A 27,693-nucleotide genomic window follows, 5' to 3' on the forward strand; every position below is an offset into this window, starting at 1 on the left:
AAAAATAATCAACATTGAAAACATTTCAAAAGGAAGAAAAAAAATTTCAATTGACCCACCCCTCAGATTTTTCCTTTGCGAAAAGTTGACAGACATTTTGACTCCATTTGGGATGGAAAAAACAAACTGAAATGTTGAAAATTCTCCCAGGCTGTGAAGACCATTTCCTGGACGGCCTTACAGCCTACAAAACCAAGACAAAGGCAGGGATGGGCAGAACACATGGTTATGCTCCAGTTCTAACTCTATACTCTAGTTAAAAAAGGAATGATTTAAGGACAAGTCTCTGACCTGCGTTACACAGATCAGAACAGATGATCACAATGGTCCCTGTTGGCCTTGGAATCTCTGAGTCACCTCAGTATCTTTGAATGGGAACAGAGACCCAGCCCCCCAAAGGATTCCTGAAATCAATGGAATTTAGGCATCTAGGTACCTAAAGGGATCTGAGCCTAAATAACTTGGGCAGAGAAAGTGTGCGGCCCAACTGAAGCCAGTGCTGCTGAGTCTCAGTCCAATGTCTTCACCATGATGCCTCCCGTCTTCTTCCATTCATGGCTTTATCTCTGGGGACAAAATGCAGAACCGTCATTCTCCGCAGATTATGAGATCAGTCTAAGGAGAGGACAGACCACCCTGCTCATCATTTGAGCCAGGGCTCCTAGAGATGAAGGCCGATCAATATGCTGTGCCCGTAAAAACTAGAGGAGGAACGCACCCCCGTTCCTCAAATGACAGCACTGAACTGCACCACTCCGAGCACACCCGCTGTGACTTGACTCGTGCTAGCACCCGGTGCCAGTTCCAAGGGAGACAACTATGGTTAGGAAGTTGTTAGAGGTTCCGTCGGGCTCTGTGAACTGGCCCATATCATATGCCAGGGAAGGTCCGTGTGTGTGGGCTGTGAACCCACGGGGGCTGTCATGCCTGGGGCAATGCTCAATGGAGAGGTGTTATAGACATGCCGGTAAGAGCACCTGAGCCACATCTGCACTAAGGCTTCAACCCGCAACCCCACCCAAAAGCTGCTCCAGGAGTGAAGTACACAGCTCAGCTTTCCCCAGCATAGGCCACACCCCTGTCCCTGGGTGCCGGGGGAGGGATCACTCAGTGGTTTGAGCATTGGCCTGCTAAACCCAGGGTTGAGTGTGCAATCCTTGAGGGGACCGCTTAGGGATCTGGGGATTGGTCCTGCTTTGAGCAGGGGGTGGGACTAGATGACCTCCTGAGGTCCCTTCCAACCCTGATATTCTATGAACAGGGTGAATATTCCTGACCACAGGCAGCTCAGCTAGCATTAGCGAGAAACTGTATTTCCAGGGGTCAATAGCTCCACTGGGGTCAATGAAGCCGAGTCTCTGGCCTGTGGTGGATTCAGACCCCTTCCCCCGGAAGAAGGGGGAGAGAGGAGTGGGGGCCGGGGGAGAAGGCAGAAGAGGAGAGGAAAAGTTCTGGGCCCTGAGGCAGGCAGGGAGTCAATGCCAGACTGCCTCAGCCACTCAGCACTACAGAGCCAGAGCCCCCAAGCTCAGAAGCCACCCGCTGGGGCTTGGATTCTGCAGCCCAGCTCCCATCCAGGGCTGGACTCCACCAGCAGCTTGGCCCAGAGCCCACGAGAATGGCCTGCACCCCTCAACCCAACAGCCCCCAGCAGACCAGCGGAGATGAATTCCGAGAGGACTGAGGGCACAAGCAATCCAGGGAGCACAAGGTGTCAGGTCTGGGCTTCCCTCGTTCCAGCCTCCCGAAGGCACTCTGCCAGGTGCTATCCTCTGCCCCCTGCTGGCCGAGCAGGGCCTAGCGCGTGAGGTCTGGGAGGGCAAAGGGAGACACATAACAGGGACGCGCCCAAGACCGCAGCCGCCCCCACCATTACCTGAAATCGTTTATTGTCTCATCAAGTGGCATAGAAAAAATAATCCATTGCTCTTGGCCGGGAAAGTGTAGGATAGCAGCAGAGAGCGAGCGAACGCCCTGGCCCCAGGGCTCCCCCCGCCCCCAGCTCAGTGGGGAAGGAGGAAGGATCAGGGCCAGGCCCTGTCACCGATTACAAAATAATAGAGGCTTTAGACTAGGTACATGGTATAAAGGAGAGAGCGAAGGAAGCAGCCAGCTTGCGGGGGCGGGGACAGAGGGACCCCGCAGCTCAGGGAGCGAGCATGATACAAAGTGCATAGATGTGCCTCCCCTGCCCCCAGTCCCACCCCCAAACTGCCCTGCCGGGGGTCCCAGCTGTGCACAGTGGGTGGGTGGTCTCCAATCACTGCGCCGTCCCTTCCACCCCGACGAGCCTCTTTGGAGAGTCAGCTGTCCCAGCCCCAGCAGCAGGAGAGAAATGCCTGGAAGATAAAGGAGAGATGGCAGGCATTGGAGGGGGAGACTGGTTCCCTGCAGCACCACTGCCCCTCTGGAGAGAGCCTGGCCAGCCGCAGCTGTGTGTCATGTGCCCCACACTGTCAAGGGAGATTCTCCCCAGCTCAAACGGTCCACGCCTGTTTCTGCAGCAGGAGGATCTAAGCCTGAGTGGCATAAAGGCAACTGTGTAGTGCTAGACAGGGCTTCCAGTCCCTTCCTCACCAGGAGGATGTTTTCCTGGGTGGACCCATTCGTGGCTGGCTGGGGGAAGGGAGGAATTCCCTAGCCAGATCCATCCCCCTGTTGGGGCAATGGGGCTCTCGGCCCTTCTGCCAGGGGGGACAATTCCCGGCCAGATCTGTCCCTGTCCGGAAATGTTACCCCACTGTTCAGTGTGAATTTCGCCTTTCAACCGGCTTAGTCCCTGCCCTCTCCAGACAGCTCAGAGCCAGAGGAAGGACTAGGTGCCAAGCACCACAGCGTCCACCAGGGGGCGCAAAGAACCCCAACAGCCCATGGCCACACTGTTTTGCAGCACTATGGCCTGAGTCACACATGGCCCGTGGCTGGAATTCAAGAAGCAAGGGGGGGAAGGATACCACCGGCCTGACCTCCTGAGAGTCAGCACATCCCCCACCTGCTCTGGGGGACCCGGGGCCAGGGGCCAAGTCCCTCCCCCAAACCGCATCCTGCAGCCATGCCTCTGAGATCGGAGGTACCAGAGCAGGGTGAGCCCAGCAGACTGGGCTTGGCTCCGGCTGCCCGATCGCCACTGGCCGACAGCCCACTTGTACCCGCGTTACAGCCCTGACCTGGTGGGACTGGGCCAAGTGTGCCTTGGCAGCGTCACACCCGTTTGCAAGAGGGATCGTGCGTCGCACCAGCCAGACATGGCTTTGCAGGGAGCTTCGTGGGGCATGCAGCATGTCGTGTGCAAACTGCCGCGGTGGGAGCGTGACGCAGCCTCCGGCGCAGGCACAGGGGGCGCTCACCTGAACGGGGCCATCAGGATTTCTTCTTTTTCAGCTTCAGCACTTGCAGCCAGTGGGGCGAGGCAGCATCTGACCTGGGGGGGCGAGGAGGAGGCAGCGGCCATGGCAGAACTGACAGGGAAAGGATGGAACTTCCTCACCCCCCAGGGACTACACCCCCCCAACACCATCACATCTACACACCCCCAACCCCACAGGGTCTGTGCACCCCCCAACACCTGCATTAACACCCCTAGGTGCATAGGCACAAACCCAACCTCCCACCAGAGAGGCCCCCACACACTCACCCTGAGGATTTCTCTGGCTTGGGGGGCAGCACCAGGGGTTTCCCCCCCACGCCGGGGATCTTGCAGGACTTGGAGCGCTGGACGTGGGGCTCCTTGGGCGTGGCTGGCTTGGCCTCCCCCAGCTGGGCCCCCTCTTCTGCAGAGCGGTTCCGGCCCCGCAGCTTAGCCTTTGCGGAGGGGGAGGGGAGGGGTGTCTCAGACAGACACATGGATGCCCTGGTTCTGTCTGTATGTCGCACACACACCCCACCCCTCCCACAAACGGCATGTCTCCCTCTGACCCTCCCCAGTAGGGTTGCCAACTGTCTAATCACACAAACCCAAACACTCTTGCCCCACTCTCTGCCCTGCCCCTTCTCTGATGCCCCGCCCCCACCCCACCCCTTCTCCGAAACCCTGCCCCACTCACTCCATCCCCCCTCCCTCCGTCGCTTGTTCTCTCCCACACTCACTCACTTTCACTGGGCTGGGGCCGAGAGGTTCAGAGTGTAGGAGGGAGCCTGGGGCAGGGGGTTGGGGTGCAGGAGGGGGTGTGGGCTGCAAGCTCTGGGAGGGAGTTTGGGTGCTGGAGGGGGCTCAGGACTGGGGCAGGGGGTTGGGGTGTGGGAGGCGGTGAGAGGTGTGGGCTCCGGCTGGCTCCCTGCCTGCCCTGCCCCCGCACCACTCACGGAACGTCCCTGCAGCCCCTGGGAGGGGGGCCAGGGGTCTCCGTGTATTGCCCCTGCCTGCAGGTGCCTCCCCCACAGCTCCCACTGGCCACAACTTCTGGCCAATCAGAGCTGTGGAGTTGGCACTCAGGGCGAGGGCACGCGTGGGGTTCCCTGCCTCCTCCCCAGGAGCCGCAGGGACATGCTGTCTGCTTCCGAGAGCAGCGCAGAGCCAGGGCAGGCAGGGAGCCTGCCTTAGCCCCGCTGCGCCGCCAGACTTTTAGTAGCCTAAAATCTCCAGGACTGGCTTCAGTAGCCTCCGGAAGATAGAGCCGGATTCCGGGAGACTCCTGGAAAACGAGGAGGGTTGGCAACCCTATTCCCCAGCTAAGGTGGGGGGAGCGGGTGTGTCATCCCTCACCGAGTCCCTGAGCCCTTCCACCTGATCTGGGACCTCCCCCAGCACCTCCCAGCCCCGACCCCCATGCCCCCAGCACCATCTTCACCACACACCCCATCCTGCACCTCACCACACAAGACTTCCGGCACCCACCTCACCCCCAAGTCCCACTTCTCCTCCCAAGACCCCTCCCCCATGACCATTTCCGACACCCCCTTCCCACTCCCTCCCCTACTCAACCCTCCCAACATCCCATGGGCACTGGCTGCATCCCTGGTGGGCACCCCATGTCATTTCCATCTCTCACCCACCCAGGAGCCCTGGCAGGCGCTACCTTGAGAGCTGAGGTGTTCAGGCCCGGGAAGAGCGGCACCTTCATCCCCTTGGCCGCCGACGAGGGCCATGCCCGCCTGCTCTGGGGCTCCTCCACCGTCTCCTCGTCTGAGGATGCCCAGCGCACCGTTCTGGGCTCTGAGGGGAGACACAGGGTCAGTGTCAGGCCATGCAGGGGCCACACGTCAGCACCACCACCACATGGGGACACACGCCAATGCACGTGTGCCGTTGTCGGTGGCATTGGTGCCTGTGCCATGTGGGCTCACACACCAACACACACTCCACCTGGGAGTGGGGCACCAACACCATGCCCCATAACACCCCGACATACACTCACCACCCACAACGACGTGCCATTGGCACAACAGCACCGTGCCACCCAGAAACACACACCACCAACACACTACATGGCAACACCCACCACGGCCACACCAACACCCCCTGCGACATGGGAACACACGCTAACGGCACACCAAGAGCATGAGAGACAAACGCCACGCGGACATCACAGCACGTCACCGAACAGGAAGCCAGGTCAGCACCAGGCCGGCCAGCGAGCCACAGCCTGCCCCGCCCCAGGTCCCACCTGTGGAGTCCCGGAACATCCAGTCGGCCGCCTCCACCTCAGACAGCCCCAGGCTGCCTGCGGGGCGCGTGGCCGGCGCCCGGTGACCTCGCTTGCGGCCCAGGTTGGCTCTGCTCCGATAGATGGCGCTGTCAAGAACTTCCATGTCCTGTTCATGCCCCGCGGACGGGGGGGGAGATACCGATCAGTGCCCAGACGCGAGGGGAGGGCCCATGATGCCGATCCAAGAGCGCCGCGGACCCGTGCCGAGCCACGAGGGGAAAGCCCACGAGGGCGCCAGGCTGCCCCATCTGTCTCGGGGCTCCAGCAGGGACAATCCCAGCCAACCCCTCAGAGGGACCCGATCCCTGAGGCAACCCACAGGGAAGTGGACAGGGATGGGTGTGCTCCCTCGGGGGCCCTGGGACTTGATCAAGAGCCTATGTGACTCACCCAGCCCCCGCCATCTCCAAGCAGTATCCCCCGCAGCATGGGGGTGGGGGAGTCTCAACCCAGACATGCAGCCCCCCAGCTGGAGGGTCGCCAGGGAGGGCATGGGGAGTGCTCCCCTCTGAAGGCAGCCCGCCCTGCCCCCCTGCCAGCCACCACCTGGTGCCCCCATCGGGCAGGGAAAAGGAGGGGGTTGAGGTCACCGCCCCACCCAGCACTGGCTCCCAGTGTGGGCATGGGGGTGGGGAGGAGCATGTACCCAACCACAACCAGCACCAGGTCCAGGCGGGAGCAGAGGCTGCTGGGAAATGCCCCAGGCTCACCTCCAGGAAGGCGAAGTCCTCGCCTGGTGGGGAGGGCTCGCTCACATGGCGCCCTGGCTGGCTCAGCCGCCTCGCCTCTGTCGGCAGCCAGCCCCCATCCGTGGCATCCGATGGGCTGGGCGCGCCATCCCCCTCGGGCCGGGGCCCGCCATCCTCCTCCTGCAGCGAGGGGGGCGTGTGGGTGTCGGGGGCCGGAAGTGGCCCCCTCTCCTCTCCGGTGCTCCTGCGCTGGGCTGCTGCCTTGGCCAACATCTCTTCCAGCAGGGGGCTCGGGCCGGAGAGCCGGGGGCTGTCGGAGCCACTGCTGGGGGAGAGAACAGTGAGACCCTGCCCTCCCTGGTCCATGGAGCCCCCCACACCCCATCCTCTGCTCCCAGACCCCTCCCCCACACACACCCACTCCCCTCTGCTCCCCCCATGCCCCCTCACTCCCCCCTCAGCTTCCCCTCCCCCCATGCCCCCTCACTCCCCTCCCAGCCCTCAGCTTCCCCGCCCCCCATGCCCCCTCACTCCCCCCCTCAGCTTCCCCTCCCCCCATGCCCCCCACTCCCCTCCCAGCCCCCTCAGCTTCCCCTCCCCCCATGCCCCCTCACTCCCCTCCCAGCCCCCTCAGCTTCCCCTCCCCCCATGCCCCCTCACTCCCCCCCATGCCCCCTCTGGTCCCCCGCCCCCCATGCCCCCTCACACCCCCCTCAGCTTCCCCTCCCCCCCTGCCCCCTCACGCCCCTCCCAGCCCCCTCTGGTCCCCCGCCCCCCATGCCCCCTCACTCCCCTCCCAGCCCCCTCAGCTCCCCCTCCCCCCATACTCCCCTCCCCGACTCCTCTGCTCCCCCTCCCCCATGCTCCCTCACTCCCCTCCCAGCCCCCTCTACTCCCCCTTCCCCCATGCCCCCTCAGCTTCCCCTCCCCCCATGCCCCCTCACTCCCCTCCCAGCCCCCTCAGCTTCCCCCTCACTGTGCACAAGCCCAGGCCTACAGCCCGCTCACCTGGCCTGACGAGGCCTGCAACAGACAGGGCTCCTCGCAGCTCGGCCTGGGCCCCTGCCCAGGAGCTAGGCCAGGAAATGAGCACAGCTCGCCCCAATGCAGCACTAACTCCAGGGCCCCAACATTCCCTCCAAGTAGATCAAAATCATTATCCCCATGGGGAAACTGAGGCACAGGGTGGGACGGCGACTTGCCCGGGGGTGCAGTAGCAGAGCCCAGTGCTGCCCCACTGACTCAGCAGGATGTGGGGTTTGGGCAGAAGAGACTGGTCAGCAGATGCAGCGTGTAGGGTCGATCAGCCCACTCCAGAGGTTGGGTGGGGGCAGTTTTTAAACACTGGACACTCCCGGCAGCTGGCCCCAAACACTGGGGAGCTCCGCTGGGGCTTTGAGGGCAGTGGTTCTCTGTGTTTTGGAAGCTCTTCCTCCAGGCCCCCTCCCTGCTTCAGGGAGGACAAATGGAGCGTGTCAGCAGGGCGCTCGGACGCCACACTGATGGGCAGAGCGACGGATGTACAGACAAGGGGTAAAGGGGACACATGGTGCAACTCCAGCCTCAGCTCCCCCAAAGGTGGGGGGCAGCAACGCACTGCTCTTGGCGGTGCCTAGCTGCCGTGGCTTGGCTGTTAGCTCTGCAGTGCCAGGTTTGTCCGGCAGGGCCCCGATCCTGGGCAGCGCCCAGGGGCTGTGCCAAGGACATTGGGTTCCAAGCCCCACCCAACAACTGACATGATCGCCAACAACTGGATGGCTACTCCAGAGCCAATGACATCGTCCACCACCAACTGTAGCCTGGGTCCTTCTGCTCCAGGGGCTCCAGAGGGGGAAGCCATGTGCCAGAAGCCCATAGGCTCCCTGGCTGTGAAGGGGCTACTCAGATGCTGGGGGACGCCAGCGCTCAGTGTTCCCTCTAATTTTTCCCACCCGTGTGTGGAATGAATTTTGTTATATGCACCAATATGGAGGCGATATGTGACCCATCACCTTCATATCGGTGCACATAACAAAATTCATGTGATGGGGGTGGGGTTGAGGGGTTCAGAGTGTGGGAGGGGGCTCAGGGCTGAGGCAGAGGGTTGGGGCGCAGGGGTGTGAGGACTCCGGCTGGGGGTGCGGGCTCTGAGGTGGGGCCGGGGATGAACGGCTCAGGGCTGGGGCAGACGGTTGGGATGAGGGCTCCGGGTTGTGATGCAGGCTCTGGGGTGGGGTTGGGGATCAGGGATTTGGGGTGCAGGAGGGTGCTCCGGAGCTATGGCGGGGAGACAAGACTCCCCCCAGCAGCACCTGGACTGGGTGAGAGAGGCGCCTCCCCCCACCACGGCAGCTCCGGTGCTGGGGTGCAGGATAGGCACCCCTCCCCTGGCCCCTGCAGGTCCAGGCCTGGGCCGGGTTCAGGGAGGGGTGCCACGGCAGGTCCAGGTCGGGTTGGGAGCCAGACGAGGGGCTCCCCTCCCCTGGCCGCCCCTCCCCTGGGGGGTTCCCTCAATGTCTGCATGGCATTAAATAGGCTGTTGTGCGGCCCTGCAGCTTACAGGGAACTCGGACCCCAACCCCTGGTTACTCCATACAGGCCAAGCGAAGCTGTTAGATCCCGCCGAGGAACATGGTAGGGACACATTGCCTGAGAGCTGGGAAGGAATCTGAAGCACTAAGCCAGTGAACGAAAGGAGACCAGTTGAGAACAGCTACTCCACGGGAGGGGAGGGGTGATGATGAGGCTTTAAGGCCGGGGCTCTCAAACTGGGGGTCATGAGGTTATTACATGGGAGGTCATGAGCTGTCAGCCTCCGCCCCAAACCCCGCTTTGCCTCCAGCATTTATAATAGTGTTAAATATATTAAAAAGTGGTTTTAATCTATAAGGGGGGAATCGCACTCTGAGGCTTGCTACGTGAAAGGGGTCACGGGTACAAAAGTTCGAGAACCACTGCTTTAAGGGCAGTGCCACGGCACACGAGACGTCTCCAAAGCAGCCCAGCTCCCGTGCAGAGAGATGGGCCATGGGGCTGGGCTCTAGGCTGGGACACCGATCTGGGTCCTGCCCCCCCCCCCACTCTGCTCCAACATGTTGGCTTCGCTCTCCTCCCTCTCCCTGACCCTCCCTCCCCCCAATTCTGGAACTTCCCCCTTTCATAGGCATGAAGGCCAGAAGAGACCAATCTAGCCCGACCTTCTGCATAACACACCCAGTTAACCCCCACCCCTGAGCTCAGTGACTTGTGTTTGACTCACGCTTGTCTTCCCGGAGGGTGGCCAGGCTTCATCTGAAGACATCAAGGGATGGAAATATTCACTATCTCCCTTGACCGTCTGTTGCAGCTGTTCAAAGTGTGGCCCTCCCTCCTACTCTGAATGTGTCATTTGGTGAGGGCTCAGGTGACTAGGATCTGGGAGATGAAACAGGCTTCCAATTTCCACAGTGGTTAATGATTTGGGGGGGGCCTCCATTTTGGGGGGGACCAATCTGAGACAGCTTAAAGGGGCTCAGTTCTCAGAAAGCACCAAGCACCTGGGAAGGAGGTCCCTTGAAGGCATTTCCAGTTGGGCTGATGACTTTGCTCAGTGGCTCTAATGGCTGAGATAAAAGACCCCGCACTGGAGACTACTAAAAACATGGGCGCCAAGGCGGGAGGGGAAGCACCGTCTCGGATTCTAAAACAGGAAGCACCGTAAGCATGGACGGCCCATTCTCCTAGCGTGAGGAAGCTAGTGGCAGAAAGTCCCATGGGCCTGATGCACCATAGACTACGCACTGGACAAGGGACTGGGGAGGAGAAAATAGATGGGTGGCAACACTCGCCAATGAGACGAAGCTACTGGATGGCCAAGGTCACTCACCCAAGGCCAGGAAACCCAGGGAAAGATGGAATTCACCAGACGTAATCAACGGAGTGTTGTAAGGAACAGCCTGCCCGCCTGGGCCAGGGGCCTGTGTCTGGCCACCCCTGATCGACTCTCAGGGCCAGCTGGAAAGGGGTGTTCTAGACCGGGCTGGTGGAGCTCACCGGGAAGGGAGCTGGGCTTTGATTCAGGGGGGCTGAACAGAGGTGAGTACCCTCCTTTCAGCACACAGAGATGGGAGGGAAGTGTCTCAGTGCTGGAGCCCAGCGCAGGTGGAGGAGTGACTCTCTGGGCGGACGTCCCGCCTATGCTGAAGAATAAAGTTGCCCTGAGACATGCGGGTGGGGCAGCACCTCCTGCCTGGGCAGCCGCCTACAGCCCTGAACTAACGGGCTGTGGGTGAACAGCAGAGCTCCTGGCAGGGACACAGGCAGCTCAAATCCAAGCCCAGCTGAGCCAGCAAGAAAGGGGTCTAAGATGCAAACGGGAATGTTCCTGTGGCCAAGGCAGCGACTTGACTCAAAGCCTAGGCGCCAAAGCAAGGAGGGTAACAGGAGAGGAAGGAGGGGGTCCAAAGGTAGTGGGCAGAATGCGACCCAACTGCCCTGATCAAGCCAGCACGAGGCGGTGCATGACCATCCTGGGTGGCAGTCCAAGGGAGGCATCCCCAAGGAGAGGAGGTGTTAAGCAGTGGAACTCACTGCTGCAGGATGTTTGAGAGCAATGAGCTCAGCAGCAAACAGGCATCAGCCATTTAGGAAAGCACAGCAGTGCTGATCCCCACAACAAGAGTACTCTGTCTAAACAGCCCCACACTGGTATCGGGATGAGATCTGCCCCCCTCCCTTCGGACCCACTGGGGTCCGTTCTCAAACAGCTGCTGTTTGAGAACGGACCCCAGCCTAGGTGGGTCACCGGCTGCTCTGATGAGCAGTGAAGGCCAGGATGGAGCACCCTACACTTCAGCCCAAACCTCATGCACCCAGCGCAGCCCTCACCTGTCTCCATGCGGCTCCAAGCCAGCCATGGCTGTGGCATAGGTTTGTTTCCCATGTACGATCCCGACCTCGCTGGCCCAGTCCATCTGCCCTGCTCCAGCCTCCCTGGTCTCAGCGGAGCCCTCATCCCCAGAGCCAAGCTCACGGCTCCAATCAGTCTGTCTCACTCTGGTCTCTGCCGGGCCCATGCTCTCAAAGCCACTGGCTGTGGCTGGGCCTCCCGGGCCAAGGTCACTGGCCCCATCTGGCTGCCCCACGCCAGGCTCTCTGGGTGTATCGGAGCCCCCCACCCTCAGACTGCTGGAGGGATCCATGCTGCTCACGCTCAGTTTGTTTGTCCAGTCCATCCATCCCCCACTGGGCTCCTCAGGACTGATTGCTCCCAGGCCGACAGAGGGATCTGTGCCACTGAGGCCTAGCTCTTGGGTCCAGTCGGACTGCCCCACACCAGCCTCTCTCGGCTCATCCAGGTCCACAGTCCTGGTATAGCCAGCCCAGTCAGTCCGGGTCTCTCCAAGCTCTGCTGGGCCCAGGGTCCCAACGGCACCAGATGGATCCAAAGTGCTCAAGCCAAAGCCACCCGCCCGCTCAGTCCCAATGACGCCGAACTGGCTTTCGTGCTCAGCTCCTCTGATCCTGAAATCACTGGCACAATCCCTTCTAGCGAAGGGGAACTTGCTCTCCTGCCAGTCGGTGCCGCTCCACCCAGGCTTCCCGGCACCAGGCTCTTGGGCCGCGCTGTCGGAGTCTCCAACACCAGAGCCAAAGGCACTCTCCCGGTCTGTATGGTGAACGCCATATTCACCAAGCCAAGCTGGTTTGTCAGGGCTGAAAGCTCTGTCCTGCCGGGCACCATCACCAACCCTGAACTCGCAGGTCCAATCTGGCTTGTCCTGCTGGGTGGTATTGCCAACATCGTATTCGCAGGTCCACTCTCTACCCTGCCCATTGGTCTTGGCACTGCAGTCCTGGGTCCAGGATGGCTTCCCAGCACCAAACTCCTTACCCTGATGGTTGGTATCACTGATACCGTACTCAAGGGTCCAGTCTAGCTTGCTGGTACCCAACTCTCTATCCGGTTGGTCTGTATCTCCGACACCGTGCTCGAGGGGCCAGCCTGGCTTGCTGGTACCCAACTCTCTGTCCTGTTGCTCTGTATCTCCGACACCGTGCTCGAGGGGCCAACCTGGCTTGCTGGTACCCAACTCTCTGTCCTGTTGGTCTGTATCTCCGACACCGTGCTCGAGGGGCCAGCTTGGCTTGCTGGTACCCAACTCTCTGTCCTGTTGGTCTGTATCTCCAACACCGTACATGTTGATCCAGTCTGGCTTGCTGGTACCGAACTCTCTATCCGGCTGGTCTGTATTACCACCACCATGATCATAGGTCCAGTCTGGCTCGCTGGTGCCGTACTCTCTATCCTGCCAGGCTGTATCACCGACACCAGGCTGGCGGGTCCAGTCTGGCTTGCTGGTGCCGTACTCTCTATCCTGCCAGGCTGTATCACCGACACCGGGCTGGCGGGTCCAGTCTGGCTTGCCGGTACCGAACTCTCTATCTTGTTGGTCGGTATCACCGACACTGTGCTCACAGGCCAAGTCTGGCTTGCCGGTACCGAAGTCTCTGTCCTGCCGGGCTGTATCACCGACACTGTGCTCACAGGTCCAGTCCGGCTTGCTAGTACTCAACCTCTTGTCCTGCTGGGCACCGTCCCCAATGCCATAGGTGCTGGTCCAGTCCAGTTTCCTGGTACTGAACTCCCCATCCGGGCTGTCAGCACCACCAGTGTTGTATTGGCTGCTCCAGTCTGGCTTACCGGGGCTGAACTCCCCGTCCTTCTGGCAACTGTCCCCCATGCCGTAGGCGTCGGGCCAGTTTCCGTGGCCCACACTGGAATCGCCCAGCAGCTCCGTCTCTTTGTATGCACCGCTCCAGTCCTGTGTGCCGGTGCCAAACTCCCGATCCTGCTCCGTCTCACTGGCTCTGTAACTGCCGGGCCAGTCGGTCTTCCCCGTGCCAGGATCGGTGGCCCAGCCAAACTCACCAGCCCGGTGGGCCCCTCTGATGCCGAACTCGCTGCACAGATCCTTCCGCGACCAGCCCAGGAGATCCTGGGAGGAGAGGAGGAGAATAGGGTTAAAAGAGGCAAGAATTGGGGGAAGGGGGGGGGGAAGATATGAGAGCATCAACCTCTCCATCCCAAACCGGCCAGGCTGTATGCAAGGCAGGCAGGATTCCAGGGGATCTGCCTCTTGGGGGCACATCCCCCGCAGCTGCGGCATTGGGGTCCCAGGTTACCCTCCACTCCTGAGCATCACCTCTCCGCTCAGCAAGACAGGCAGGAGACTCGCCCACCTTTGCTGAGGTCTCCGGTTCACTAGCCCCTCTGATCCTGGCCCAATGCCGTTTGCTCTCAGGGACCGCGCTTCTGCCACAGCACTTGGGGGGGGGGGGGGTGAGATCTCACTGGGCAGCCCCAGCCAAGCCAACCCCCGCCCCAGCAGGGCGGCCACAGGAACGAGGTCCCCTAGGTCCCCCCACCCAGATGCCGCCGGAAGCACCGTCTGTACTCACAGCCGGACAGGGGGCGCTCCATCCGCTCACGAGCCGAGCACGCCCAGCCTCGTCCCGCAGCTCCAAGTTAGCCAAGAGTCGCTCCAGGACAGACATCCCGCCAGCCTCCCTGGCCATGGCTGTAGCAGGTCACCCCATGCACCCCAAGAAGGAGAGCCCGGGAGAGGCCAGGTCTACTGCTGTCTTCAGCGGCTCTCCCTGTCCCAGCTCGCCCCAGCACGCTCCACTCTGCCTCTACCCAACCCGTCCGACTGCTCTGCACACTCCGTCAGCAGCCAATGCCCAGCCCTGCGGAGCTCAGCGGAGAACGCCCACCCCTCGCCCCAGCAGGGAGTTAACCCCTTCCGCTGCCACAGCCAGGGATGGGCTGAGAAGGGGGCGTTCGCCTCCCCCACACTCACCTGGGGAGAGCGCCCTCTGCGGGGCCTGGGGAGATGCCCCCTCACACACACACCCTGGGGAGAGCACCCCCCTGCAGGGCCTGGGGAGATCCCCCCCCCCCCACACACACACACACCCACCCTGGGGAGATACCCCCACACATATCCCCCAGATCCAGCAGGAAGTGCTCTGCCCACAGTGAGATGCTTCCCCTCTCCCCTCCCCCACACTCACCCTGGGGAGAGCACCCCCTGCAGGGCCTGGGGAGATGCCTACCCTCACCCACATACCCTGGGGACATGCCCCCACATACATCCCCCAGCTCCAGCAGAGGGCACTGTACCCACAGTGAGACCCTCCCCCTGGGGAGAGCGCCCCCTGCTGGGGCTCGGGAGACACCCCTCCCCCACACTCACCCTGGGGAAAGAGAGACAGAGACCAAGTCCACCACCCCCACTGGTGCCAAGAGATTCCCCCTTCCCTCCTGCACACGGTCACCCCTCCTTTACCTCTGGCCCTGCAGGGTCCCTGGGCTCAGGCGTGCCCTTTCTCTTGGTCTCATCAGCACTGGGCGGGGGCGATGCCAGCAGCTCATCCAGCCAGCGAGCATTGGGATGCGGCTCAGAACCCTCCTCGCCCGGCCTCGGGCCCTCCTGGCAGCTCCTCACCGGCGCCAGGCCCAGCACCAAGTTGTCCTCCTGGCATCGGTCGGCGCCAGCTGGCCGGGGAGTGTCAGACAACAGGATGGGGGCGGCTCTCTCCTGGCCTGGTTTCGGCTCGGTCAGACGCAGGGGGGCATCCAGGAGTGGCCTGCCCTGCTCCTCCCAGACAGTGCCCGCCTCATCCACCACTGCAGGGCCCTTCAGCTCAGCCACGGCCGGCTCCGTTTCTGCCACGGGGCCTCCAGGACATGTGGCCTCCGTGCCTCCCACCTCAGTTGCTCCCTGATCACATGGGGCCCCCGTGGCACCATCTAGGTGGGCAGAACTCCCAGCAGCCTTGGCGTCCTGCCAATCCAGCCTCTCTGAGCTGCTCCTTTCCTCAGACCCTTTGGGGGTGGGGGCCAGGCCCTCCCCATCCGAGTCCCCCTGCTCAGAGAGGCCGGAGTCATCCGCCTCTCTGATGGGGGACCTGGGGGGCTCCCACTCCGCAGTCCGGGATGGGAACGCCCACTCGAACGACTGCGACAGGGCCCAGTTGGACTCGCCCTCCAGGGGTGGCCCGGAGTGAGGGGGCCCTCCCCGAGGCAGGGCAGCCAGGGAGCCCCCCAGCACCCCCATTCCTAGCCCCTTGTCTGGCAGCTGCACCACCCCGTCTGAGGAGCGCCGTAGGCCCAGCTGCGGGCACCGGAGGCTCTCGTCCGCTGGCGCAGGCCCCGCACATGGCTCCGCATCGCTGAGGGGTGAAGGGGAGCCCCGCTCAGGAGATGGGGGGCTATATGGGGACACCAGGGACTCAGCAGGTCTATCAGGGGACCCCGGAGACCGAGAGACTCTGGTGGGGAGCTTAGGACACAGGTTGGGGGTCTCTGGGGATGGAACAGGCGCTTCGGGGGCCCCTGGGGAGTGAGTGATTCTGGGGGGCAGCTCAGCACGGGCATGAGGGGGGCCTGGTGCCAGGGCCCACCCTGCAGGGGGGCTGTGGGTGAGCTCTGTGGGGGCATCATGGGCGCCTGGTGCTAGGGCCCACCCTTCAGGTGGGCTGTGGGGGAACCTGGCAGGGGTATCAGGGGAGCCTGGTGCCATGGCCTGCCCTGCAGAGGAGCTGTGGGGGAGCCTGGCAGGGGCATCAGGGGGGCCTGGTGACAGGGCCTGCACTGCAGGAGGGCTGGGGGGGAGCTCTGTGGAGGCATCCGGAATGCCTGGTGCCAGGCCTGCGGGGAGACTAGACGGAGGTGGGGACCCCTCACCAGGAACCTCCAGAGACCCCAGGGAGCGGGAGATTCTGCGGCAGGGCTCAGCTGGAGCGTCTGGGGCACCGGGGGCCAGAAACAGTCCTATGGGGATCTTAGCCAGAGACTCTGGGGTGCCTGGGAAGCCAGGCCCGACCTTGGAGGGGAGCTCAGTGTCGGTAGGGGTGGAGCCAAGTGCAGGGCGCTCGACAGGCACAGCGGGAGACCCTGGGGCTGAGGCAGGATGCTCGGCAGGAAGGATGGGGGCCCCTGGGGCCCGGGCAAGGCCAGCAGAGGTGCCGGGGGCCGCCCCAAGTGGGAGCTCAGCAGGAGCCACGGGGATGGGGCAGGTCCGGGCCAAGGAGAACTGTGAGAAGAATGGGAGATCAGAGTCATTATCCACGCGCTCCCCAGACCGACGGGGCTCCCCCCGGATGGCTCCCAACCACCAGTGCCCAGAGCTTCTACAACCATCCCCAGACGCTTCCCAACCCCCAGCACCTGGAGCGTCCCTGCCACCATCCCCTGAATGGCCCCTGAGCCCCATCGCCAAGACCTTCCCCCCCCAGTGCCCAGGGCTGCCCCCCGTCCCCTAGATGGCCCCCAGTCTCCAGAGCTTAACTCCCCATCCCTGCAGCTCATGGGGCTTCCCCCCATCCCCTAGATAACCCCCAACCTCCAGCTCCCAGGGCTTCCTCCGCCCCCGACCCCCAGATCTGGGGCTCCCTCCACCAGATGGCCCCCAACCCCCAGGACTCCCCCCCCCCAAACCCACATTGCCCTGGGGCTTCCCCCCATCCCTCAGACAGCGCCTGACCTCCACCACCCAGGAACCGCCCTTGACCCCCAGATGCCCCCTGATTTCCACTGCCCGGGTCCCCCTGTCCCTTCCCCATGGGGAGGATCTCACTGGAGGCATCAAGGATGTTCCCCACATCACTCAGCTGGATCCCAATCTCCCTTGGGGGGGCTGCTGCCCAGCCCTGTCCCTTACCCTGTCCCACCCTTTGTGCTCAGGCGACCCCTCCAGCCCCACTCCTGCCCCACACCCAGCTCCTAGCTTAGCCTCAGCTGCAGCCTCCCATGATCTAGGGTGCCCTCCCCTTCCCCACTGCGGGGAGCCCCATGGCCGGGAGATGAATGCAGAGAGGAGGAAGAGGAGGAAGGAAGGAAGCAGGAGGTATCAAGCTATACGGCTGCAGAGTGGCATTCAGGGCTTTGAAGACCCCCAGTCCCAGGGCAGGAGGGTCAGATGCTCCCTCCCCCACCAGAGAGAAGGGAAGGGGGCCCGAGGGTCAATTCCCCACTCCGCCCCCACCAGGAAAAGGAAGTTAATGGTTAACCTCTTCCTCCCTATCTCCCAGGCATCCTGAGAGGAGTGGCTGGGAGGGGGGGAAGGGGGGGGGAGGGTGTTCCCGCCCCGCCTTCCCTGTCTAGAAGTTTGGCCAAGGGCCCGGTGGGGCCGGGAACCGCCCGCCTGCCGCATACCTGCCAGGTCAGCGAGCCAAACGCGGTGAGTCAGGGCTGCTCCCTCCTAGGCGCAGGCATTCGGGCTGAGAGCAAGTGACGTGTTCTGAGCCCCCGGGGCCGGTGAACCAGGGCTGCTGCCGCAGGGGGGGAGCACCCCCCTCAGGAGACCCTGAGTCAATTGGCTGGCCTGGTCTCATGTGTCCACCCCACCCCCCAGGGCTGGGCAAGATAAAACAGCATTGGCCTAGAAGCCTATGGGTGGAGGACCCATAGTGCCATGCAGGACACCTGGGTTCCTGATCATTCCCTTCCCAGGCCCGGGGGAGGTTCAATAGGCCAAGGACTCAACAGGTGGGGGACCCATGATGCCATGCAGGACACCTGGGTTCCCGTGGCCTCACTTCCTGGGAGAGCTGCAGGAGTTGGTGCCCTAGAGCTGGCAGAGAAGGGAGAGGAGACACGCACCCCAGAGAGAGGGAGCCCAGGAGGAGACAGGAGAGCCCAGAAGGAGAGCACCGAGCAGAGCAGCTGCCACGCTGGAGGGGGCGAGCCGAGAACTCACACCAGGGGGGGATCGCGGCTTCCTGCGTCCGGACTGGTCCCCGTCGCAGTTGGTGCTGGCCGGGGAAGAGCCACTGAGGGAGAGAAAACATGGAGAAATGGGGGGTTAGTCTCCAGAACATCTGAAATATTCCTTGCGGGTGGGGCACTGGACTCCGGACTCCTGGGGTCTATTTCCAGCTCTGCTGCTGGGTGCTTTGGATGGCCCCTCCCCATGCCTCAGTTTTCCCATGTGTACAATGGGGATAATCATACCTACTTCCTTGCGAAAGTGCTTTGAGATCTATGGATTTAAAGCTCTCTAGAAGAGCTCGACACTTATCTTCACCAGGATCCACCCTGTCCCCTTTAACTCCACAGTCGCATCCCATTCAACTCCCACCTTCATTGATGGCCCCTTCTCTCTACTACAAACCCCTCACCCTTACATCCAAGGCCTGTCAGAACCTCACCACCTGCCCACAGCTGATCTTCTCCCATCCTCTCCCACACCACCCCAGTGCCCCCTGCACCTGGATCATGCTCCTGGTCCACTCTCCTCTTCCAAACATTTCTCCAAAGATCCTTCCTACCTGGCGCTCTTGCCATGCACCCCCAAGTTGTGGGTCTCAAACTGCCAGCTCTCGGGGACTGGGAACATGTCCCAAGCGCCCCCCCCCCCATCTACTGTCAACTCACCTTGGTTTAATTAAACCAAGTGCACAGTCCTGCCATGTGGACCTTTACTGAGTGGCTTATTTTGGTTTAGGTTAACCGCGTTCCTAACCAACTCAAAATAAACCAAGGCCTTGTGGACATGTTATAATTATCGAATATCCACTCCCTTTGGGAATCGTGCCAAGTTCATGACCTCAGCCACATCCTGTGGCAAGGAGTTCCACAGGCTAACTCTGCACTAAGTGTTAAGGTCTTGTCCATATGCAGAGCTGCACTCATCTAACTACAGGGGTGATTTTATACAGGTGCCAAAGAGCTGTTTGAATGCCTCTAGGATTCTCCTCCACCTCCAGGAAACACCACATAACAATCCCCTTTCTGGCTTCCTCTCCGCCTCCCGGGGGGAAGGCCAGGCACCAGATCCTAGCGCCTTTGCCAGATTCTTACCCACAGTGCAGTGCAGCACACCTTGCCCACTCCCCGGAATAGACAAGGCCATTACTCACAATGTCCTGCACGCCCCACCCCTGCACATCAGCCCCTTACCTGGTCCTGGAGGCTGTGCCAAAGTCTCGCTCTGCTTCTCCGTCTGGGGGCTCTGGCGGGCGTTCTCCAATGGGACTCGGGCTTCCTTCTCTCTTCGTCCTGCCAGCGACCGGCTTGTCCCCACAGGACGCTCTCCTCTCCTGAGCTTCCGGGGACCCAGATTCCCAGGAGGCCTCAAAGCCAGGGGTGACAGCGTCACCTTCCCCTCCCTCAGCACTAGGGTGTCTCCAGAAAGCGGCATAGCTTTTGGGCCCGAAGCGGGAGCTGCTGTCAGGGCTGAAGGTTGAGCGCCGGCCCCAGGCCAGGTCGGGACTGCCCGGACCTTCTTTGCGGGGGTGCTCCATCTTGGCCAAGATCTCTTCCACCGTGGTTCCGGGGAAGCGCTCCGGCTTGGCCACCACCGGCACCGGCTTCACTTTGAACAGGGCAGCGCCCTTGAGAACTCCTAGGGGCCCCCCCGCAGGGGGCGTCACAGGAGCCAGCGATCTCTCTTCTGTGGTAGAGGGCAGGGCTCTGACTGCGGGTGGCGGTGCCCCCTTTGCAGTGGAGGTCTCCGCTGGGGGGCTCTTGAGGCTGAAGGACAGGCGTTTAAGGGAGGTGCTGCTGCCACTGTACGGCTTGGGACCTGCCAGCAGGTTGATCTTCTCGGCAGAGGGGAACTCAAGGCGCGGGGGCCGCGACCCAGGGGATGGCGGCGGGGTGCAGGGCTTGGCTGGTACAGCCGGCTTGGGCAGCGTGCGGGGTTTGGGCCCGACCGGCGGCTTCAGGCGAGTGTCACCTGGGGCGGGGGAGAGAAAGAGCCCATCTCAGAGCCCAGCCACATGGCGAAGAAGCACCAACAGTGCACCCCCCGGAGCAGGCACTGCACTGGTCAGCACCCCAATAGGAACAGCCCAGGTAACCCCACTCTCCAGGCTGGCCACTTTGGGGTGGACATGGCTCTCCAGGGCCTGCGCTGACAGATGCTCAGTGCTGGGGGGTTGTGATGGTGGCACCAGGCTGAGAATGCAAATTTGTCTCACAGATGGACCCCTGAAAAGCAACTGGGAGCCTGGCCCCCATGTCTCATCTCCCTTCCCCAGAGCCAGTCTGGAGCAGGATCGAAGCCAGCGTCCCCTGGCGGGGAAAGGTCCCGTTTCCCATTCCCCACTCACAGGCATTTTCTGAACTCAGTGATGCTCCTTGTTCCCTGGTGCCCATCACTCGAGTGAGCTGCTCCCTAGCTCTGTTATTTTCTGTCCCAGCCCCCCCACCGCCCCGTTCCCTTCCCCACCAGCATGTACCTGTCCTAGGGCTGCCCGCCGGCTCCCCACCTCTGGCCCCCGTGCCGCCATTGGAGGTAGGGCAGGGAGGTGAGGAATGCAGGGGGTGCGTCTGGGAGGCCATGGTGGCACCTGGGTTGAGGCTCGATGAACTTGATGCACACGTCAGCCCCTAGGAGAGAGAGGAGAGGGATGGTAGATTGGGGCTGGCCTGGAAAGGAGTAGCCAGATTCCGTCCCCTCACCCCCACCCCAGCTCCCATCCATGGCCCGACTTCCCAGCATGCCCCTCAGCTCCATCTCCAGCCCCCTCCCTGCTGCTCCTGTGAAAGCCCCACATGGCCCCATCACCGCCCGCCTCCCTCTGGTCACATCATGCTGTTGCCTCCCGAGGATGCCCCCTAGCTGTGCTGAGCACCGTACCGCCCCCCACCGCAGGCCCCACATCTCACTGCACAGCTCCAGCCACACCCCAACCTCCACCCTTCTGCATCCCATGTACAGCTGGCAAACAAAGCCCCCTACCCCAACTTCCACCCTGCCCCCCACACAGTGCCAACCCCTGCACTCCTCCCACAGTGCCAGGCCGCTGCCTCCCTCAACACTCCCATGCACAGCCCCAACTCCCCCCCACTACCCCCACAGTGCCAGTCCCCTGCTCCTCTCTACACAGTGCCAACCTCCCATGTCCCTACAGTGCCAGGCCCCTGCCTCCCTCAGCAGTCCCATGCACAGGCCAACTCCCCACCCCTACCGCCACATATGGAGCCAAACCCCTGTACCCTTCAGTGCCAGTCCCCCAGCCCTCCCCACACATGCCAACCCCCCTTGACACAGTGCCAGCCCCCCTGCCCCACCCAGCCCTCTGCACACGGTGCCAACCCCACTCCCGCACAGCCGCCCCATACGGGGCCACGCCCCCCGCCCCTCTCTACACAGTGCCCCCCCCCCAGGCCCAGTCACAGCGCTGACTCCCCATCCACACGGTGCCCACCCGGCCCCTAGCCCCCACCTCTGCCCGCCCCCGCAGGCGCGCACGCACAGGGCCCACGCCCCTCTGGCTCTCCCGCGTGGTTCAGCACCAGCCGGATTCTCCTGGGCCGGCCGCGGGGAGCCTGGATCTCCCTCCACGCAGCTGCCTCATCGCAGGCCGGGCGGGGGGGCGGGGGCTGGGGCGCACAAGCTCCCGTGACTCAGGCAGCAGGGACGAGAAAAACCAGCTCTCCCGAGGGCCCGACTCCGAGCCCGCCCCCACGTCCGAGCCCCAGCCCCGCCCCTTCACCACTCCCCCTCTCTGCTCCCCCAGCCCCGCCTCCCTTCCCCCGCCCCTTCACCACTCCCCCTCTCTGCTCCCCCAGCCCCGCCTCCCTTCCCCCGCCCCTTCACCACTCCCCCTCTCTGCTCCCCCAGCCCCGCCTCCCTTCCCCCGCCCCTTCACCACTCCCCCTCTCTGCTCCCCCAGCCCCGCCTCCCTTCCCCCGCCCCTTCACCACTCCCCCTCTCTGCTCCCCCAGCCCCGCCTCCCGTCCCCCGCCCCTTCACCACTCCCCCTCTCTGCTCCCCCAGCCCCGCCTCCCTTCCCACGCCCCTTCACCACTCGCCCTCTCTGCTCCCCCAGCCCCGCCTCCCTTCCCCCGCCCCTTCACCACTCCCCCTCTCTGCTCCCCCCTCCCCTTCACCGCTCCACCTACCCCACTCCCCCCAGCCCCGCCTCCCTTCACCGCCCCTTCACCGCTCCTCCTACCCCACTCCCCCTCTCTGCTCCCCCCAGCCCCGCCTCCCTTCCCCCGCCCCACTCCCCCAGCCCCTCCCCTTCACCGCTCCTCCTACCCCTCCCCTCTTCTCTCCCCCAGCCCCGCCTCCCTTCCCCCGCCCCACTCCCCCAGCCCCCCCCCTTCACCGCTCCCCCCCCCAGCCCCTGCCCTGCACAGGGCTCCTCCTGTCCCACTCCCCCCTCCTCTCCCCGCCTGCCTTCCCCTGCCCACTCCCCCAGCCCCTCCCCTTCACCGCTCCTCTTGCCTCACTCCCCCTCCCCACCCCGGCGCAGTGGGAACCGACCTCCGCCCCTCCCCGGGGAGCTGGCGTCACAGCTGCCCCAGCCAAGCCGGGCGGGACAGGCACATCTGGAAGCCATCGGGTTTCTCTCCCCCTTCTCCCCTCCCCCAATTTCCCAGCCTCCTGGCGCGGCGCTGGAATCCGAGGCGGCCCAGCTGCGCCGCGGCTGCTGGCTCCCGGCTCCCGCCTGATCTGCGCAGCGAGCCGGGCCGAGGAGGGGTGGCGTTCCCGTGCCAGTCCCTCACGGGCTTCTAGGGGACAGGGCGGGGCACGAATCGCGGGGTGCTGGGAGGGCGGGGCAGGATGGGCCGCAAGGGTTGGGGCCGGAGGGAGTTGGGGGGCTGCGGGGCAGAACAAGAATCAGGGAAGACTGGGCATGCGGAATTTGCTTTCCCCCATACCAATACCCCCCATCACACCATGCCCCTCCACAAACTCTGCCTTCTCCTACTGTGCCAATCCCCTCCACATTGCATCCACCCTCTGCCTCCCCCCATGCCAATACTCCCCACACCCCATAATACTGTGCCCCTTCACCCACACCCTACCTCCCCCAGGCCAATACCCCATCCACACAACCCTCCCCACACCCTGCCTTCCCTCCATTGTGCCAGTACCCCCCACACTTCATCACCCCCCCACACACACTCTGCCTCCCCATGCCAATACCCCCATGTCCCATCCACACAAAGCCCCCTCCCCCACACCCTGCCTCCCCCCATGTCAATACCCTCTTCCTCATGCCCACTCCTCTTGTGTCCCCTGATGCTCTCCTGCTTCTTCCCAACACTGCTGCAGCCTCCTGGGTATGGCCCTTGCCTCCCTCACACACCTCGCCCTGACATCACCAGACCTTCCATCTGAGTGAGGATTCCTAGTGCTATCACCACTGGCCAGCAGACAGCATCCCCTCCCCTACCTCCTGGTCCCCTGAGCTCTGCTCTGAGACCCTGCACAGTGCTCCCTTCGGTGGGTAACAGATCCCAGCTTGTGCCAATCCCGGGGCAAGCCAGACTGAACATCGGCAGGATCTGAACATCTCCGGCTATTCTGCCTGCTGGGGGGCAAGTGGTTTAGTGGGCAGGTGCTGGGGGAGGAAAGGATGGCCATGGAGGGACATTCCCCTGGTGATCTGTAGCCCTAACCTGCCTCTCCCACTCCTGGGGAATCCTCCTGCACCCCAAAAGTGACATACCCCCAACACCATTGCAGACAAACTACACAGATTAGGCCAGGGCCCCAGGGGCTCTGCGGAGATAACTAAACCATTACAGAGCGATTCAATTACAGCACGGGTGGTCCCCAGGCGAGGAATCAAGTGGAAGAGGTTTTAAGAGCCGTTCGGGCCCCAGGGAGAATTAAGCTGCTTCCAGATAAGCCCTGGGAGGAAGGTGAGTCTCAGGGGCCACCAAAGGAGAAGGCTCGGGGAGGAGGTCAAGTAGAGGGATTGAAGAGCCAGCTCTAGGGTTCATGGGATAGTCATAGAATTTAGAAGGGTCTATAGTGATGGTCTGTAACACTGGTCATAGGACTTCCCTGACCAATTCCCTGACCAGCTAGAGCAGAGCTTTTAGGAAAACGTCCCCTCTTGATTGAAAACTTGCCAGTACTGGAGAATCCACCACAAGGCTTGATAAATTGGTCCAATGGTTAATTCCCCTCATTAAAAATGTCCACCTTATTTCCAGTCTGAATTTGTTTAGCTTCAGCCTTGGCTCGTTGGATCTTTGTCTGCTAGACTGAAGAGCCAGTCATCAAATACTTACTAAAATAACAGGTAGCTCCACAGAGGGGGTTGAGAACAGGATCAACAACGTAGACCATGTCTACAGCCAATCATGGACCCAAAGGAGAAGTCCAAGGACAGTGTGCCCTTGTTGCCAAGAAGGCTAATGCCATTTTGGGCTGTATAAGTAGGGGCATTGCCAGCAGATCGAGAGACGTGATCATTCTCCTCTGTTCGACATTGGTGAGGCCTCATCTGGAGTACTGTGTCCAGTTTTGGGCCCCACACTACAAGGAGGATGTGGAAAAATTGGAAAGAGTCCAGCGGAGGGCAACAAAAATGATTAGGAGTCTGGAGCACATGACTTATGAGGTTTAGGTTGGATATTAGGAAAAACTTTTTTCACTAGGAGGGTGGTGAAGCACTGGAATGGGTTACCTTAGAAGTTTTTAAGGTCAGGCTTGACAAAGCCCTGGCTGGGATGATTTAGTTGGGAATTGGTACTGCTCTGAGCAGGGGGTTGGACTAGATGACCTCCTGAGGTCCCTTCCAACCCTGAAATTCTATGATTCTATGACAGGGGAGCTGTGGTTGGGGTTCTGTGTAAGTGCAAGAAAGTGGATGGTGGTTTCTGGCCACATTGGGACATGGAGAAGAGAACCTAATCATCAAGGTGAGAGGAAATCCCTGGGGGAGGAGCCTCAATAGAGATACAGTCCACAGGCAGAATAGCAAGCAAAGGAGACTTGGGCCATGCCTACACGAAGGGCATTACAGCGTCACAGTTAAGGTGCTGTAGCTATGCCGCTGTAATGCTGTAGTGTAGATACATGCTACAGCGACAGACGGGGGGGTTTCATCACTGTAGCAACACCACCTCCCTGAGCGACAGTAGCTAGTCCAATAGAGCATTCATCTGTCCACTACACATGGATGAGTCACGCCTCTGAGTGCAGAAAGTATGTCAGCCTAAGGCTAGGTCTATATACACTATACGCTTACTTCAGTATAACTATTGAAAAATCCACACCCTGAGTGACGTCATTATACCGACCTATCCCTCAGTGTAGGGAGTGCTGTGCTGGCGGGAAAGCTTCTCCTGCCGACGTAGCTACCAACCTGTCTCCCGTCGTCTTAGAGCATCTTCACCACAAGCGCTACAGCGGTGCTGATGCAAGTTTCTAGTGTAAATTTTAAGTGGAGACCAGGCCTTGGGATGGAGGACAGTTCAGGCAGAAGGAGGCCAAGATTACCAGCAGAGGTAAGCTGAAGCCAGGAAGGGAATACCCAAGGTGCCAGGCCTCTGAGGCAGGTCTTACCTGGGACGCCTCCATGTTCATATGGGAAATGTTCAAACCAAGCCAGGAGCTCTCTTCGGACAGGCAGAGGAAGTGAGCAGGGAGGAGTCCAAAGCTACACAGTCACAGCTAAAGGTGGTGCGCAGGAGACCAAGGGTTTGTCTACAGTACAAAATTAGGTCTACTTCAATTAGGTCAACCTACAGCCACCACAGCAATTAAATCAGCTGTTGGTCTCCACACTGCTGGTGGTGCATATCCTCATCAGGAGCGCTTGCACCGACTGAAGTGGGTCATTGTGGGGGCACTGACAGCGACACAGGGCTCACAAAATGTGAAATAATTGCATCTGTGAAACCGACAGGAATGTCAGTTTCACTGCTGGTTGGCTCCCTGCTGTGAAATTGAGCCCCCTGGCTCAGAGCTCAGGCCCCCCGGGCAGAGGGCAGTTCCAGCTGTGAGCCCCAAGCCCGTCTTACAGCTCAGGCTGTCAGCACTGGGAAGGGGGGGGGGGGGCTCTAGTTGTCAGCCCCATGCAGGGCTGACAGCCAACAGGCGACGTAAGTAAAGCAGCATCTACACGGACACTGCATCGCCCTGAGCACTACTCCTCCACCAGAGGTGGAGTGATTAAGTCGGTGTAGTGGGGACTTACATCAGCAGGAGCCCCATTGTAGTGTAGACACTGACAGAGTTAGGTCGACCTAACTCCGTAGTGCAGACCAGGCCCAAGCCTGGGGAGGCAAAGTGAAAAGAGCAAGAGGGCCAGGCCCTGCATGGCTCCAGGGAGCAGCACAGTGCAATGGACAGGACCAAGCCCTGGCTCGCAGGGACTCCAGCACCCGCAGAGCTTGGGGACAGCCCAGCTAACCAGGTGCTCGGATCCAGGAGGGTGAAAGGCGAAGCTGAGCCTTCACCGTCCCCCTCCAGCAGGAAGGAGAAGCTGATTAGCTACTTTGCGAGTGGCTATGAGCCATTGTCGCCAGAGGGAAACCAGCCCAGGAGGGAGGGGAAGGGTGGCAGGGAGCTGTGCAGATGGAGAGCGCTGGGGAGGAGAAGGGGGTCAGCAGCTGCAGTGGGGAGGCTGGGATCAAGGTGCTGGACAAACACCACCAGGCAGGGGTGGAGGCAGCAGGGCATGTCCAGCTGTAGGCAGGCCGAGGGTGGATGCAGGGAGGGGTGGTCAGGAAAGAGTGCATTGCTGATGAGGGCACAGGCAGGGCTTCAAGTGGGAGGGTCGGGGGGAGGGGTGCACCCCTGACAGAAACCTGGGGCCGAGTGGCTGAGGGTGGCACTGTAGGGTGACCAGATGTCCCAATTTTATAGGGACAGTCCCGATTTTTGGGTCTTTTTCTTATATAGGCTCCTATTACCCCCCACCCCGTCCTGCTTTTTCACACTTGCTGTCTGGTCACCCTAGAGCCCTGTCTGCCCAGATTGGGTGCTCCCAGAGACACAAACACACACAGCCCTTTGCAGATAACTCTATGGCCTGGCTCTGGCATGGACAAACGATGGGAGGAGCCATGGAGGAGATGCAGGTTGAATCCTCCAGGGCAGGCAGAGGCCGAGGCCACAGGCCAGGGAGGGGAAGCTGGGATCAGCCCCAGGGTGCGGCTGGGGATCAGTGACGCTAGCGAGGGGCACCCTGGGGACACTGCACTGAGACCCCCAGTGACACACTGTGTCTGGCAGGGGAACCAACCCCCCACCCTGGCATCCATAGCCTGCCCCTCCCCCACCCTTTCCCACCCCATGTGTTCCTGTCCTCCATCACCCCGTCCCTGCTGCCAGTGCCTCCCACCCCGGAGCTGTTACACTCTGCAAAGTTTGTGACTTTCCTGCTCCTCCCCATGCTTCGTCCCTCCCAAAGCCTCCAAACCCCAGGCCCTTCTCCACCCCCTGCAGCCTAGCAAACACCCACCCCCCAACCTGGGACCCCCAGCACCATACGCCCCCCCCCGTCACACCCCACTCTCCTCCCTACCCGGGGCCCGGCGGCTCCTCACCGGGCTCCGCGCCGCGCTCGCAGTCGGCACCGCCCCGACCCCTCCGCGGCATATTCATGAGAAGCAAAACAAGGGCGGAGGCGGC

At 61.8% G+C, this 27,693-nt stretch overlaps 1 protein-coding gene across 9 annotated transcripts; it reads right to left on the reverse strand.

Moving 5' to 3' along the window:
* Window positions 1–1,872: 1,872 nt before the first annotated feature.
* TNKS1BP1 (tankyrase 1 binding protein 1) lies at window positions 1,873–27,693 on the reverse strand. 9 transcript variants are annotated; one of them, XM_045012627.1, is made up of 13 exons: window positions 27,609–27,693; window positions 25,621–25,761; window positions 20,543–20,693; window positions 19,260–20,037; window positions 18,058–18,130; window positions 14,644–16,392; window positions 11,180–13,290; window positions 6,356–6,656; window positions 5,604–5,751; window positions 5,016–5,152; window positions 3,635–3,801; window positions 3,348–3,421; window positions 1,873–2,339 (listed from the first exon to the last, which is right to left on the reverse strand). In XM_045012627.1, exons 2-12 carry the CDS (start codon window positions 25,639–25,641, stop codon window positions 3,361–3,363), a joined length of 5,697 nt encoding a protein of 1,898 aa, XP_044868562.1. In that variant the 5' UTR covers window positions 25,642–25,761; window positions 27,609–27,693; the 3' UTR covers window positions 1,873–2,339; window positions 3,348–3,360. The 9 variants fall into 9 exon arrangements, 8 of the variants coding, with proteins under 8 accessions (XP_044868562.1, XP_044868560.1, XP_044868561.1 ...); XM_045012625.1 differs by having other exon boundaries at window positions 6,356–6,659; XM_045012626.1 differs by having other exon boundaries at window positions 6,356–6,659; window positions 27,587–27,672.

This window comes from Mauremys mutica, chromosome 4, assembly GCF_020497125.1.
Source record: "Mauremys mutica isolate MM-2020 ecotype Southern chromosome 4, ASM2049712v1, whole genome shotgun sequence".
Taxonomy (NCBI): Eukaryota; Metazoa; Chordata; order Testudines; family Geoemydidae; genus Mauremys; species Mauremys mutica.